The 17,380-nt window shown below is 37.7% G+C and overlaps 1 protein-coding gene across 1 annotated transcript; it reads right to left on the bottom strand.

The window, feature by feature from the left end:
• Positions 1 to 525: 525 nt before the first annotated feature.
• LOC21400710 (chlorophyll a-b binding protein 8, chloroplastic) lies at positions 526 to 2,202 on the bottom strand. Its single transcript, XM_010114585.2, has 3 exons — positions 1,925 to 2,202; positions 1,557 to 1,618; positions 526 to 1,373 (listed from the first exon to the last, which is right to left on the bottom strand). Exons 1-3 carry the CDS (start codon positions 2,066 to 2,068, stop codon positions 758 to 760), a joined length of 822 nt encoding a protein of 273 aa, XP_010112887.1. The 5' UTR covers positions 2,069 to 2,202; the 3' UTR covers positions 526 to 757.
• Between the last annotated feature and the right edge of the window lie 15,178 nt (positions 2,203 to 17,380).

Raw genomic sequence — 17,380 nt, 5'->3', positions numbered from 1 at the left:
TAATAAAACTTTTCAAAAGAGTTATTTTTACAAAAACCTCCCCACAGACACACGTCAACTTAAAAAGAGTAAATTTTAAGTAGGAATAAAGTTATATAGTATTTTCCGCGTAGTTTTATAATGATTTAAAAATATATATATATATTACAGTATTCCTATAGTGTGCCCACACTTAATAGAATCACTATTTTTATATACTTTCCCATTAAAAGAATTTTTGGACTCACTCACAAACTGTAATATATATGCTTGCATATTGTCGTGTGGTAATGTTAAATTAGGCGAAACTCATTATTATGATTGCAACTAGTAGTAAAGAGTAAATAGCTTGCACTTAAAAAATAATAATAATGATAAATACGATTGCAGGCATACCTCATGGTAAATTTACTTCTAAATTTTTTTTTTTTTTTAAAAAAAAAAAAAAAAAAAAAAAAAAAAAAAGTGTTATTCTCTCTCCTTCATTTTTGTTTTGTTTTGTTTTTTGCCCCCTCTAATTAAGGATTAAGTCTGGCCAAAGTGTACTAGCATTATTAGCATGTCTGTATTGATGAGTTCTTCTTTTAACAAGTCATTCTTACAGAGTTATAGAGAAAAGGATAGCAATAAAGATTCTCACATAACGTAACAATGAGAGGAAGAAAAGAACGGAAACAGACCCCAAAAAGGTTTGTCCCAAGCAACAAAGGGCACATCACTAAATAGTAAATATAATACAATCCCCCCCCTTTTTTTTTCTTTTTTCTTTTTTTTTTTTTTAGTGGAATTTGAGGCTAGTCAAGATGTTGTTGTGGATCGGGTCGGCTAAATGGTCAAGCAGGTTCTGGTACGGCCCAACACCAGTCACGAGGCCCTGTACAAAGAAACCCAAGATTGCCAACATAGCCAATCTTCCGTTCTTCACTTCCTTGAGCTTCAAATCCTTCAAGGACTTCTCGTCCTTCCCAAACCCAAGTGGGTTAAACAGAGGCCCACCAGGGTAAGCTGGGTCACCGGACCCACCAAGGTATTTCTCAAAGCCCAAGAAGTACTGCTTGCCCATAGACCCAGGGTTGGCCCAGTCTTGGAACCTCCTGTGCTCCGCAAAGCCCATTAGAGCCATTTCGAATACAAAGAGGGTGTATGGGTCGGCCCAGTAGTTGTATGTCCCCGCCGGTGGGATGACTCCAGTCTTGAACCAAGGGAGAGCGGTTTCCGGTGGGATGAGACCAAGACTTCCTAAAATCTCTGGTGCGATGGCCCCCACGACTCCGAGCATGGCGTATCGCCCGTTGATTACCTCACCGTAGGCTAACCATCTGGGCTCGATGAACCCACCTGTGCCTTCTGGGTCCGATAGGCCCAATGGATCGAATCCGTAGTCACCAGGTAAGCTACCATTCAAAAGTACACTATAATTAAAAGGGTATTACCATATATTTTTCCTTTAAATAAACCATTTTATATCTAATTAATTTTACTTTTTAATAATAGTATTATAGTCAAAATTTGTTTCACTTTATTTATTTATTTTTTTTACACGAAAGATTGAGTGTTAAAGTTACTGCATGAATTACCTGCCATCCAAGTAAGCAAGGCTCTGTTTGGATGCAAACCACAAGGGTCTGTCCGCTCCTTGCTGAATTCAAACACAGAGACAAAAATAATAATAATAATAAATAAATAAATAAAAATCAATTCACAAATGAGTCATCACTTTATTCAATTACTCTTCACTTTTTTTTTTTTTTTTTTTTCTTTTGTTTCTCTGGACCTAATTAACCTCTAATCCGACAATTATCAACTTAACTATTTTGACACAAAAAATATAAGGTGATATTAGTGTGTGTGTTTTCTTAATTTACAATATAATTTTATCTTTAAAAAAAAAAAAAAAAAAAAAAAAAAAAAAAAAAGAAAAAAAAAAGTGCGAGGCAAAACAAACCTTGATGGGAGGAGTTGAAGCGGCCCTGACCACGAAAGAAGCTGATCTCCTCGTGGATTGGGTCGGTCGGCTTCCAAAAATCTGCCTTGCAGCCTCCACTGAGGATGTTAGAGACGACGAAGACACCAAAGCTTGTGTTGCCATTTTTTCTTCTCTTTTTGCTCTCTCTTTGGTCTTTGCCTAGCTAGCTCTGGACACGGTTAAGAATGATGTCCACAATCACATGAGCATAACGATAAGTTAGCAAAGACCTCAGATTATGGGCCCAACGTGGGAGTTGAACTCCTGGTGGATATTGGAGACGGCCCAAGTTTGGGATTAGGTCAGGATCTCATTGTCCAACTGGGATTTTACACGTGGAATTTCACTGCTTCCTTAGGTGGATAACGGGATAGATATTTGTTTTGTGTTTGTGTTTTACATGATATTGGATTTTGGATTCTCTCTTCCACGTGGCAGTATATTGTGAGTGGAGATTCATCATTGCTAGATGTGAAACAACACTACTGTATTGCATCACTTGTACACAGATATTTTGTTGAACTCGTCATAGGTAATTCCAACGTCGAAGTATGAAAGCGGAGGAGCTAAAAGTTTTTTTCCTTTTAATGAAGAAAATTAATTTAAATAAAGGGTTAATTCTACAAATACATTCAACTCACTTTAATTCTTAATTTTTCAAATGTCACACAAATAATTATTGAAATTTTATTTTATTTCAGTTTCAGTTTTTTTATTAACAATGCGTTAAAATTTGATAGAATTTATGTAAATTAGAGTTCAAAATTAAAAAAAAACTAAAATTTTATGTATGTATGTAAAAATTAACTTTAATTTTTTGTATTGTTTTAGTGTAACAACCGAACTTCCCGAGTTGTTACTAATCATGAACTTATTATAAACTTATATAGCAGAAACAGTTTTATTCTTCCAAACTCAATTACTTTAATTACTAAAAGGAATCAAATCATTTTAGTACCCTCTGTAATAACAAAACATTGAGTTAGTACCATGTGTTTTTCATAATATTAAAATTATACCTTTAAATAAAACACAATTATTTCAGTCTCGTTTATTTAACTGATTAGAGTTTTTAGTTTTAAATACCCGTTTAGTTCGCTAATTCAAGTTTTTAATTTGAGTTAAGATATGACTTTATATGATAGCTTTTTACTGTAGCAAAAAAAGTTAGATGTAGCTATTTCTGAGAGCTTTTTACTGTAGCAAAACTTGAATCGGTGAAATGAAAATGGCCTAAGTTTCTGCAGCTAAAAGCGCTAAGAAAATATCACATTTAACTTTTTCTGCTATAGCTAAAAACTCTAAGAAAATATCACATTTCAACTAGAATTGAAAACTCGAATCCGTGAAGGCTTTTTTGGGACATAAAATGTCAAAAACACCCTTTCACTTAATTCAACACAAAATAAATTTAAAAGCATAATTGTAAAATATTCGGAAAATATTATCTTTTTCTTTAAAATCATCTCATATCCAAAAATAAAAGGAAGAAAATATTTTTCCTATTACTTCATCAAAAACCGAGAAAAAACCAATTGACATTGAACCTTTGGGTTGTGTTTTGTAGTAAGTTATGTAGAAGAATCGATTTAGAGTTGCTTCTAAACAAGCTCTAATGAAAAAAAAAAAAAAAAAAAAAAACCCAAATTTAAACCATATAAAAAACCATATTCAGAGCCCCACCCCTACCATCCCTGTCCCTACCCATTGCTGGCCAAATCCCGTCGCCGCCTGCTGGCCCCGCCTTCGAAGCCGAAGCCATCACAGATCTCAGATACTGTCCGGTTTGCTCCCTTCCCCTCTCCTTCCCACACCCTCGCCGTCGCGAATGTGGCGAAAAGGTGGCGCTTCTTCTTCTTCTAGGTCAGCGGGTCTGATAAGCAACCGCTAAGGCGGAAGGAGGTTGGTCTGGTGGGAGAGGAGATGGAAAAAGAAGGGGCTGGGCACATCTATTGTATACAGATTTGAACTAGAAACTCTGTTACCATTTATCTTGGTTTTCCCAAAAATGTGATAATTTATTATAAAGCTTGAACCTAGTTCAAGGAGACATCCCTCAAATTAGAGATGTCAAATGGGCCGGGCGGTCCATGGACGGCTCAGCCCAGCCCGTAATAGTACCGGATTCGGTACGATCTGGTTCGCTATTGTTACGGGTCGTGCTGGCCCGGCATGTGTAATAGGTTAAGGCTGGGTCTCGGCTTCTCAGCCCGCGGCCTAAGCTCGGCCTTAGCACGTGAAGGCCCGCGGCACGGCCCTAGCCTAGTTCGGCCCAAGCTCAGATTCGGCCCTTATTCGGCCCGGCCCAAGCCCGCGAAACGGCCCGTGAAATAGCTCATTCTAAATGCTACCGTTTGGCCTATCACGAGTCTCCCGTTTAGCACGTGAAGGACCTCCCGTTAGGCCCGTCATTGGCCGGCACGTGACGGCCCTCTCGTTAGGCCCGTCACGGGCCGTCTGTTGGGCTTGCGAAGGGCCCAACGGTAAGAATCCGAAAGCGGTTAAAAATCCCCTATAAATACTCTTTAATTCCAGCATAAATCTCACACAACAATTCACTCTCAACTTCTCATCTCAATCTCATTCTATCTCTCAACTTGTCTATTTCATTTTGATTCTAAGCTTTTTTCTCGCGTTCACTCATTTTCTTGCTCTTTCATTTACAAAGTTCAAGTTCAATCAATTTTCAGAAAATGACCGTACCAAACTTCCATGATTTCATTGCTTTTCTTGAGCTTGGTGATGAGGCATATTTTGAGGATGAAATGATGCCTCCCAACCCCACCCCCAGTGACCCAGAAAATGCTCCGGTGGATAATGTTTCAGTGTACAACGAGGAAGCTGGAGAACGCAACAGGGAAAAAAGACTGCAAACTTCTCCGGCATGGCAGCATTTTACCGAGGAACCCCGACCAAATCCAAAAACATGTGAAATGAAAATTCGTGCGGTATGTAAATATTGTAAAAAATACTTTTCTAATAAAAATGGTGGGGGTACTGGTCATCTAGATAGACATTGGAAAGTATGTCTACCGTTGCACCAAGGTGGGAGTGTGGACTCCCGCCAACAAACACTATCACTCACATTACAGGGGTTACAAAATTTTACATACAATGCACAACGTGCTCGTGAGGCACTAGCTAAATTTCTATCTAGTGCCGAATTGCCTTTTTCTTTTGCAGATGATGCGTCGTTCGAAAAATTCATCTAGACGGCCTTCTGCCCACAATTTAAATGGGTAAATAGAAACACAACTCGTTCTGATTGCATGAAAGTGTTTTATGCAATGAGACAATCTCTTGTTGATAATTTTAAGACCTTTAATGCTACTGTCTCTTGCACTTCTGATCTGTGGGAGGGATGCAATAAAATTAGATATTTACTATTCTTAGACTCCTAGCTACTGCACTCTTTTTTCCTTCGCTAAGGTTTTGTCCCGATCTTCCCACAGATTTTACTTGGCAAGGTTTTTAACGAGGCAGTCATTTATGTGTATTTTTTTCTATTATGTCAATTCAAAAAAATCACATCTTTTGGGGGCATATGATATTTGTTTAATTAAATTTTTTAAAAAAATACAAGGGCCTGTGCCTAGGCCCGGCCCTGGCCCTTATGAACTAGGACCGCGGGCCTGAGTTTTTCTCCTCATTCCCGGCCCAGGCATGGCCATGCACTATGCAAGGCCATGCTAGGTCCGGCCCAGGCCCGTAAGAGGCCTGGTGTTGGACGTGCCGTGACGGCCCGGCACGGCACTTTTGACACCACTACCTTAAACACCGTGGGTCTTTTAAAAAGGTCAAATATGAGTGTTTTTGTTTGTTTTTATTGGAGAAGGGGGCTGATTTGGGCACGGCACGTCCAACACCAAACACCGTGGGTCTTTTAAAAAGATAAAAAATGAGTGTTTTTGTTTGTTTTTATTGCAGAAGGGGGCTGATTTAATTTCAATTCTTCTGGGGATATAAAAGCAAGGATGTTAGATAATTAGCTCATGAGGTAAAGTGCAGCAAAGTGTGTGAAGAACAAAGAAGAATAATTAAGAAAGGATGCTATGTTTTCAGAATTGCTTGGTTTCACATTTGATTGTGGTATCAAAAAAATTATAGTTGGGGTTGTTTGTGGTATTAAGAATTAAAATAATCAATCCGCTTCTTTAGTCTTGGTTTTTGTCGATGATCTGATTGTTTGATTACTGTTTTAAGTTTTTTTTATCTTAAAAGTTTTACATATTTTCATTATTATTTTTTTAATATTTACTTTCTAATTAAATAAATAGAAGGGTAGAAATGTCCCAAAAATCAGTTTGGAGGTATTAAAAAAAAGATTTCTAAAAAGTTGAGGTACTATTTTAATATTATTAAAAATAAAGGATATCAACTCAATGTTTTGTTATAATATAAGATACCAAAATAATTTTATCCCTTACTAAAATTTCAGAAATTTTGTTTTTAAGACTTTTTTTGAAATAACTTATCTTTTAAATATACAGGTTTCATAATCTATTTAAGTGAATCAGAAATATAAATTTGAACATCCATAGTGCGTAACAATATATATACAAGCAGTTTTTGGCTAATTTTTAATATTCCAAACTGAAGATACGTTAGCCAAGTATCTAATATAAAGATATAATCATTTAATCCATCTTTTAAACAGTAATCAAACATGTGCGGAAAACTAATTGTATGAAAACATAACTTTGGAATTTAAAACCAAAATAACTTTACGGAATTCTTTGCATGATGGTATATGGACCCAAACCTCCGTTGTACACGTTCTTCGTCAAGTCCATCACTGAGTCGTAGGTTATTTAACTACTTCATGAATAACTCGTGAGTCGAAGCTCAGTGCGTACAAATATCACCATAAAATATTTTGCACACAAAACACGGGTAAGATGCACAACCAATTATGCTCAACTTATGAAAGTGTATTTTATTACTTTAAAGCCCTGTGTTTGTACCATGTGTGCAAGACCAAAGGGAGTGAGGGAGTGACTCAAACTTTTAGTCCAATTACCTTTAAATCATAATTAATTTTTGTTAAACCTCTAATCCCCATGAGCCAGAGGAAAGTTCCTTACATCCTCATGGAGTGAAAAGTGGTACAACACTTAGTATCTCATCATTATCTCTTCTTATTTAGGTGAACATATAATAATGATCATGTCACGTGAACTTAAAAAATAGAATTTAACTTTAGAGGTAATATAAAACATCATCACTATCATTTGTATACACGTATTCATCAATCATAGAGAAGTGATGCACACAAAGAAATAATATAACAAGAACATCTTTTAAAAACAAATCAGATTAAAACAAATCAGATTGTAGGTGAGGTTTATACTTACTTAAATGATTGCAATTAGCATTTATCGGCAGAAATCGCACTCTTAGTGTCGTAAGTTTTGTATTCTAGTTGGATCCACAAATCAATGTCAGTTGATTTTTTTTTTTTAAGAAAAAACGTCATGATCATTGTATGCAACTGTTAGAAATAAAAGAAGATAATAATATTCACTCAATAAAGTAAAAGTAGACAAGAGAAAGTAATTGACTGCAATCCTCCATTCATTAATTAAAATAGCCTTTAAATAGGCGTACACCAGTGACACGTATAAATAAAACTACCCACTTACTTTACCACTACTGACTCCATTATCTAGAACATGTCAAAACAAACTCCTATAAAGAAGCCAAGTATCAGCAACTACTAAACAGACTAACAAATGCCTATAGAATAGGACAACATAACAGACTCCAATGGACTCGGACAAAACAATAGACTCACAAATTAAACAAAGAGACTTAATCAAATAAACCCACGTGACACAACATTCCTTCCCTTAAACTGAAAGATTTTTGAACATTCAGTTTAGATATCATTAGTAACAAAAATCATTCCTTAAACCGATCATTCCAAAGTGCGTACACCGAGCAGTTTCCGTAGCTTCTGAAATAAAGGCACTTTGAGGGGTTTAGTAAATATATCAGTAAATATATCAACAACTTGGTCTTCACTTCTGGAGAAGATAAGATCAATGACTCCAACGTTGGTGAGATTCCTCAAGAAGTGATACTTCACATCTATATGTTTACTTCACCCATGTAAAACAAGATTCTTAGAGAGCTTAATTGCTGAACTGCTGTCACAATTAATTGGGGTCGGTCCTTGTTGCTTGAAATAGAGCTCTTCAAGGACTTTTCTCAACCAAATAGCTTGGCAGGCACATGAAGTTGCAGCAACGAACTCGGCTTCGGTTGTTGATAGAGACTTAATCAAATAAACCCACGTGACACAACAGCAACATCATGTAATCCTAGAAAGGCAACTACAAATTAAAACTCTGACACTGAAAATAATGACATACTACTATCATTCTACGTTTCTACGATTATAACATAAACCAGCATAATGAATAATTAAAAATGATAAAGAGTTAGGTACACTAAATCTTTCGTTTCCAGCAAACAAAAACAAAAGGCAAAATACTAAATAGCACTTATCAGTCATATATAAATTCATATTCAGAAATCAAGGTAAATACATAATGCATCATATATGTTCTAAGAATCAAATTGCAGTTTGATAGAAAGAGCAATCGGAATATTATTCATAAGTAAATGTGAACCACATATAATGCATCATATATGTTCTAACAATCAAATTAGGTATAAACAATGATATACTAATATTTTGCAAAGCCAGTTCATGAAAATACTGCACTCTTTATGCACTGTCATAGATTTTACACTGGTGATTGTCCCGTAAATAGGGACAAAACAATTGCTTCATAAAATAAATTTTTCTGAGGCATTTTCATATGGCCAATTTTCGTTAGAATTATATGAATTATGTAGCGAGTTTGATAGGCCACGACGATCTGAGAGAGACCTTAAACCAAATCCCAAATATTTAGGATGAGCTGGGACGTAATGGACCGTTGCAAAGGACCGTTGCATGCATGCAGACGACGCCATTAAACAGATGAAGAACAATGCAGAAATGGACTTGGAATGGGTCACGACGGTTGAGAGTTTTACGTGCAAAAGGATCGGTAGTTGCGAGTTTTACGTCATTTTTATTTTCGTTTGTTTGCTCTTTTTTTACGTGTATCCGCATGTTCTGTTTACGTGTGTTGAGTTCATTTAATTAGCTGTTAGTTTTCCTTTTCTTTCGGCTCAGTTGTACGTGGCTTTGCTTATTTAAGTAGCCAATGTTTTCGTTAATGGATATTATTCAAGTATTTGCATTCACAAGTGTGGTACGTTCTCGCCCGAAGAGGACAATTTGTCTTAGTGTTTATATTTTCTGTGTTGGGACTGGTATCAGAGCCAGGTTACTAATGGGTACTAACAAAGAACGTATTGAGCACTTGGAATCTGGACTCGGTGTAGTTCACGAAGGACTTCAGCGAATGGAAGAAGCTATCAATCGACTTTCGAGTATATTGATCGCAAACTAGGAGAATCCTAACCACGACAACCATCACTAAGCAGGCAACAATGGGGGCCGGCAGATCATTTCTTCCAAAACGGCGAGGCTAGAATTCCCACGATTTTCAGGAGATGATCCAATCGAATGGTTCAACCGTGTGGAACAATTCTTTGAATACCAGGGCACGACATAAAACCAAAAGGTTCCCATGGCTGCTTATCACCTTGAAGGGGAGGCCAACCAGTGGTGGCAGTGGCTTCGTAAGACGTTACCGGAAGAAGGACAGGTGATTTTATGGAAAAAATTCCAAGAGGAATTATGGGCTCGCTTCGGACCATCAGGCTGTGAAGACTTTGATGAAGCTCTCTCAAGAATCAAGCAACTGGGGACGTTGAGAGACTATCAACGTGAATTCGAGAAGCTCGGAAACAAAGTAAGTGGATGGACGCAGAAGGCGTTGGTGGGGACGTTCATAGGCGGCTTAAAGGCTGAGATTTCTGATGGAATTCGGATGTTTAAACCGAACTCCCTCAAGGAGGCCATCAATTTAGCACGAATGAGAGACGAGCAGCTTGCACGACAGCGGAAGTTCATGTGACCACCACCTATGAGAGCTCCTCTAGCTCTTCCACAACCCACCCGTGTAGCTCCTACTACGCCGGCTGCTCCAGTCAGACGTTTATCCTGGGAGGAGATGCAGAGGAAACGAGCGCAAGGCCTTTGCTTTAACTGCAATGAACGATTTACAACTGGGCATCGATGCCAAAAACCACAACTATTACTTTTGGAAGGCTACGCATGTGCCGGGAATATGGTCTATGAGGATGTCACTGATCAACAAACAGGAGAAATTGATCAAGAAGACGTTATGGGAGAGGTACAAGAACCGGAACTGGAGCCTGAAATCACGATACATGCGTTGACAGTCCGAGAACAATGAGAATGATAGCAACGATGGGTTCCCTTGAAGTAGTGGTGCTGATCGATAGTAGGTCAACACACAACTTCATCAGTGATCATTTGGCAAGCATGCTGCGATTACCAGTGGTACCAACGGAAACGTTTACTGTTCGGGTTGCAAATGGCGAGCGCTTGAACTGTCAAGGACGTTACGATAAGGTACGGGTAGAATTACAAGGCACCGAATTTTACCTTACCCTTTTCTCTCTGCCCTTATCAGGTATTGATCTTGTCCTGGGCGTTCAGTGGCTTGAAATGCTGGGATCCGTGGTTTGTAACTAGAAACAGTTGACCATGGATTTTATCTGGGAAAATCAAGATCGTAAGCTGCAAGGAATAGACGTGCAGACCATTCAGGCAGTTTCCCGAAGGAAATATCGAAGGAGTTTCGCCGTGGGCATGTGTTATTTGCTGTGTGTTTCCCAGCCGACCATGGAAACCGCACCACCTGATGCTCCAACTCAAGATAAAAAATAGAGCATAAAATGGTTGCTGAAGGAATATGCGGACGTATTCCAGGAGCCATCAAGATTACCACCTGCACGTGAAGTTGATCATTATATTACGCTAAAAGAAGGAACTGAGCCAATTAACGTACGCCCGTACAGGTATGCTCACTTCCAAAATGCTGAAATCGAGAAACAGGTTCAAGAAATGCTAGATTCGGGACTCATCCGTCCTAGCACCAGTCCCTTCTCGTTGCCGATGCTAGTAGTGAAGAAGAAAGATGGCAGCTGGCGATTCTGTACAGATTGCCGTTCGCTTAACGTCGATACCATCATAGATCGTTTTCCCATTCCGACAATTGACGAGATGTTGGAAGAATTATATGGCGCAGCTTACTTCACCAAATTGGATATGAGAGCCGGCTATCATCAAGTAAGAGTAAACCCTTTCGATGTTATTAAGACGGCTTTCCGTACTCATAACGGCCATTACGAATATCTCGTAATGCCTTTTGGCCTTTGTAACGCACCCTCGACATTCCAGGCCATCATGAACTCAATATTTCGGCCTTACCTTCGAAAGTTTATTTTGGTTTTTTTTTTTTATGATATTTTGGTATATAGTCCCACTTGGGATGAGCATATGGTGTATGTTAGACAAACATTGGAGACTTTACGACAGCACCAATTCTTTGCCAAGGCAGGCAAATGCGTGTTTAGCCAACAGGAACTGGAATACTTGGGGCACATTGTCACACATCGGGGAGTGAAGGTTGATGATAATAAAATTGCAGCCATGGTCGCATGGCCACCCCCCACTAACATTTCTGAGTTACGTGGTTTTTTAGGCTTAACAGAGTATTACAGGAAGTTTGTTCAAAACTACGGCATCATAGCGCGATCCCTGACCAATCTGCTCATGAAGGGAAAATTTGGCTGGGATGAAGAAGCCAACACAGCTTTTCTGGCTCTTAAATAAGCAATGACAACTACGCCGACGTTGGCTATGCCTAATTTCAATGACTCTTTTACCATTGAAACCGATGCATCTGGAGATGGAATTGGCACAGTTTTATCACAACAAGGCAAGCCTATAGCATTCATGAGTCGAGCATTGGGGGTTATAAAAAAATCTTGGTCCACTTACGCCAAGGAGATGCTTGCCATTGTGGAGGCCATACACTTATGGCGCCCTTATCTCCTGGGAAAAAAATTCTTCATTCTCACAGACCAGTGTAGCTTGAAATATTTCTTGGAGCAGCGTGTGGCTACGCTTGAACATCAGAAGTGGGTAGTCAAGCTAATGGGCTACGATTACGAGATTATTTATCGCCCAGGCCGCGAGAATTCAGCAGTTGACGCCCTTTCACGCAAGTCTGGTAGTCCAGTTCTTCACCATCTGCATGTATCGGCAGTGACCGTATGGGATGAAATTAAAAAGGCTTACGAGGGAGACTCTTACGTCCAATCTCTAACTCGTCTAGCTAAGGATCAATAAGATGGCCCATATGTATGGCGTAATGGATTAGTGTTCTTTAAAGAAAGAGTAGTTAGTCATTCCTTCTCAGGCAGCATTACGGGTGAAACTACTCCATGAAATGCACGATACGAAAATTGGAGGACACTCTGGGGTCTTGCGGACATTCAAGAAATTGGCCCAACAGTTCTACTGGCCAAAAATGTACCATTGCATGCATGCAGACGAGGTCATTAAACAGATGGAGAACAATGCAGAAATGGACTTGGAATGGGTCACGACGGTTGAGAGTTTTACGTGCAAAAGGATCTGTAGTTGCGAGTTTTACGTCATTTTTATTTCCGTTTGTTTGCTCTTTTTTTTTACGTGTATCCGCATGTTCTGTTTACGTGTGTTGAGTTCCATTTAATTAGCTGTTAGTTTTCCTTTTCTTTCGGCTCAATTGTACGTGGCTTTGCTTATTTAAGCAGCCAATGTTTTCGTTAATGGATATTATTGAAGTATTTGCATTCACAAGTGTGGTACGTTCTCGCCCGAAGAGGACAATTTGTCTCTGTGTTTATATTTTCTGTGTTGGGACCTATCATAGTTGTTGAACAAAATCTGTCAAGGTGTATAGATCTCTTTCGTTACAAGAAACAGGGGCTTTACCCATACATTTTTTAGCCACACATAAAAATGTGTGGGTAAAACTAGTTTTTACTTACAGACGTTTTTTTAAATGTGTGGGTAATAAAAATGCGGAGAAGTGAAATTTTTCTTACACACATACGTGAGTAGAATTACCCACACATTTTTTGGCGCTTGTATTTGGCGCCAAAAAATTGCACAGGCGACAAAAATATCCGGAGTAAGTATTGCTGATGTGGCAAAATGTCTAGGTAAAACTTACTTTTACCCGCACATACTTTTTTAATTGTGTAGGTAATAAAAGTGTGGGAGGATAGAATATCTATATATATATGTACGTGTAGGTGACTAAAATTACCTACACATTTTTTGGCACCGTATTTTGCACCAAAAAATTTCACTGGCAGCAAAAGTCCCGCCTCGTAGGATTGTTGATGTGGCAAAAATGTGTGGGTAATAAAAGTGCCGAGAAGTAGGTTCCGTTTATTTTACCGATTCGAGTTTAAAATTTGAGTTTTGTTACAGTAAAAAATTCTCAGAAATAATCACATCTAACTTTTTTACTACAGTAAAAAACTTTTACGTAAAGTCACATGTCAACTCGAATTAAAATTGGTGAACTAAACGACCTCGTAGACTATTTCCTTCATATACATATGTGTAGGTGACTATAGTTACCCGCACATTCTGTGGCACCAATATTTGGCACCTAAAAATTTCAATGGCTATAAAAAATGTTGTCACATAGTATCACTGATGTGGCAAAACTGTGTGGGTAAAACCTATTTTAAACGACGTTGTTTTGTTTGTAAATATCTTTAAATTCTTTTCTTCGTCTCGTCTCTTATTTACGGGAGTGAGTGAAGCCGCTTATCTCCTTCTCTCTTTTCTCAATTCTTTCGGGTTAGGGTTAGTTCTTTCTTGCATCACATTTGTTGATACTCATTCATTATTTTTTTTATTAATTGTTTTAGATTTTCAGTGTTCTTTTTTTTTTCTTGCCCAATCGTTATCATTGAAATTTGTTTGTGTTGGTACCGATTTAGTCTCTTTATCAAGTTCGTTGTTAAATTTGTTGCAACAAATATAAGAAACACGTGAAATAGTAAAAAGACACATGCAATTTAGAATAGCAATTCGGTAACTACCTATTCCGCGGAGCCACGTCCAGATGACGAACAACCTCAAATGGACTTAATTAACTTGAGACTCCCTCTCTAAGTATGGCGCCTATAAACTTGTAACTACCCAGTAGACTAGCTCAGCGAGCACCACTTGATATAAAAAATTACACTGTGAACTCCCTTCGACTGGCAGTGCACTCTCTCCCGAAAGCTTTAAATTATTCTCCCGAAGAACGTTGATTGAACTCGCTTCAATACTTCAAATCGTCTTCTCCTAAAGAACGTAAAAAATAAACGCTCACAAAATGATTTGACTCTATATTTCTAAGGCTCCAAAGGCCCATTCAGACCACTGTGAGACACCAAATATATAACCAAATAAAGCAGCTGTTAAAGATCTTTAATGCAATCTACTGTCAACAATCTGTTGCAGATTCTGTTACAACAATTACTGCAACAGAGCTATAAAATTTAGTTTGAAGTCAACTTTCCTTGATTCTTGAAATCTTTCATACAAGAACAAATAAACCTGGATGTATTCAATAGAGAATTGGTCGGTTTGTACAACATAGCAAAATCTCCTTTGCAAATCAATCAACTTATCTAAATTCAACTTTACAAAAACAACAAAAAGCTGACTTTCACAAAATTAATTATCTTAAAACAGTTTCCATAAAAATAGAAACTCCCCATAAATAATTTCTTGCTGCAAATCAAAGTATTCTCTTATTGCACATCAGTCCATTAAAATCCAAGTTTCCAAAACAAGCACAATTTGACTTATCAAAATAGGAAACCAAATAAGAACAAAAACCATCAAATCCGAATCTTTCCAAACAAGGTTTCCTACAACAAATCAATCTCCAACCAAATAAATCACGCAAATCAATCTCCAAATCAAACCCAAAATTAAAACCTTCAATTGTCAAAATAATGAATAAAAAATCCCAACAGTTTGGTTTCATTGTATTTTGATTGAAGCGATTCAGTTTTTCTTTGTTTTTTTATTTATTTATCCGACTCTTATATTAATTTAGGTATTATACATGTGTGTCACTACAAGAAAAAGGTATTTTTGTGATGACTTTTTGTCGTCGCAAAAACCCCAGTGTCGTCGCAAATAATAGTTTTCGCGACGACATGTCATCGCAGATATGTCGTTGTAAAAAATTAGTCGCAAAAACTTTTTTTGCGACGACACAGTGTCGTCGCAAATATATTTGCGACGACATATTTCTTTTGCGACGACAAGCGTCGCTAATACGCCGTTCTGAAATTCTCGTGATATAATATTTTTTGCGACGACAAATTTCAAAATGTTGTCGCAAATAATCTTCCTTTTTTGCGACGACACGTATAAAAAAGTCGTCGCAAAAAACTAGAATAAATTTGTTTTTAAATTTTTTAAAAAATGGCAATTAATTAATTTTTAATAATTTTAATTAAACGTTAGTATGTTACATACTGAATATAAATTATTAAGATACATTAAAAGTGAAATATAAATTAATATTAAAAACAATAAATCTAAATAAATTTATACAATATATTATGAATACTACATGAAGTGCATGTATAATGTTCAAAAAAATATAAAAGTCTAAATAAAGTGAAAAATAAAATAGAACATATAACGAAACTATTCGTCTAAGTTTGCAGCATCGCCAACAGCTGAATCATCATAAGGACTGTCATCATCTGAAGGAGGCAGAGGAGTGTCTAGGTTAACTGGTTCTGGACGAGCAATCATAGGTAATTGGATGTTGGGTTGCAATTTAGACACCAACTCTAACATCTTCACCTGATTGTCATAAATCTTCATTTGTTCCTGGTACGATTTCTTTAAATAACGATCCATACGTGAGTTAGGTTGAGCCGATGAGGTTGCGTTCGAGAATGAACCAGCAGATGAAGGAGAAGCCCCGGAGTAATGCTTTTGGGAGAGCGTCGGACTCACTCTTATCTTATGTCCTCTACGCATGCCAAGCACTTGCTCCAAAACCCCATGCTCGTCAAGAGGGGGTCTAGTCGAGCTTGCAGTAGTCTGTGTTCTCTGCATTTGTCTCTCCTCCTCCAGGGTGTTCTACATAATAAGACATTATAATTATTTTTACGTGTTATAAAACTTCTATTTTAGTATTAAAAAATTTAATATGAAAAGTAGAAATACTTACGAAAGTTTGTTCCGCATGGGTATTAACCCAAGAGTCCCCGCGACGATGCATGTCCGCCCAATTGTCTATAGCAGACATCGGCTCTTGGGTCTCCGTACTGGCCTATCAAATAAATTATATTTATTAAAATTCTTAAATTATAACTAAATTTCGGCAGCATAACGACTTATTTTTCATATGATCCAAAAATCCAAACCTGTAAAAAAATAACTTTAAAAGATTTCGGCACACCATAACTGCAAGATGTGCCACCCAGAACAGGAATCACAAACATATAAATACGATAATGAAGTCAAAAAATAAGTACTAACCTTCTTATTGCGATGCTAAGAGTACGATAGCCGACCATGTAAGCTTGGATATTTTTGGTTGCTGTGATTAGTTTTATTTATCTCTGATATTTTCTGTTTATGATTAACAATAATAAGTAATAGTTACTTCAAATTATATATAAAAAATCATCAAATTCTAACAAATCTATAATTACTTGAAATTTGTCGCCGGAGAACGTATCGCAACAACGATCCCAATGAACTTGATTTCTCATGTTACTCGGGAGACTTTCTCTACCATAGCGTTTATAGGGGCAGTGCAGGGAACTTTTCCAGTCCTTGTAGTACTTTGCTGCCTCCCTATCAACAACGGAACTCAGAATGCCGTTCTTGTAGTTATAGTCCACGTTAAACCAGTCCTTGCAAAACAGTTTCACATCGTTAAAACGCATTGTTAACTATAGTATAAGCTATACAAATTATTGCATAAAATAAATACCAGCATCCGATCCTGAATTGTCCTCTTCTCCATGTCGCTAATGTCCTTCCAAGCATCGTGGAAGGGCTCGCATATGTCCCTGGTATGAATACCAACCGCACTATCAAACCAGGCACCATATTTACCAAGCGCTTTCTAAGTACCTCCCGCCTCATCAAATTCTACTGTGATTTTTTCGTCATGAAGGACCTTTTGGGCGATTTCATAACCTTTTGCCCCACCTCGCCCTCTACGTTGTCGAGGTTCAGGTGCTGTAAGCATATGAAAGCATTTCAAATCAACATGTACTACTACATTTCATTACTATATGATAGAACGAGAAACCACAACCAGAATAACATACCAGACTCACAGTATGCGGGGAGTCTGTGAGGACCGGGAGGAGGCTGTGCTCCCCCTGAAGAGCCAGCGC

Source organism: Morus notabilis, unplaced genomic scaffold, assembly GCF_000414095.1.
Source record: "Morus notabilis unplaced genomic scaffold, ASM41409v2 Scaffold568, whole genome shotgun sequence".
NCBI classification, from domain to species: Eukaryota; Viridiplantae; Streptophyta; class Magnoliopsida; order Rosales; family Moraceae; genus Morus; species Morus notabilis.
The sequence above is the reverse complement of the archived record's forward strand: the minus strand, read 5'-3'. Positions and strand labels throughout refer to the sequence as shown.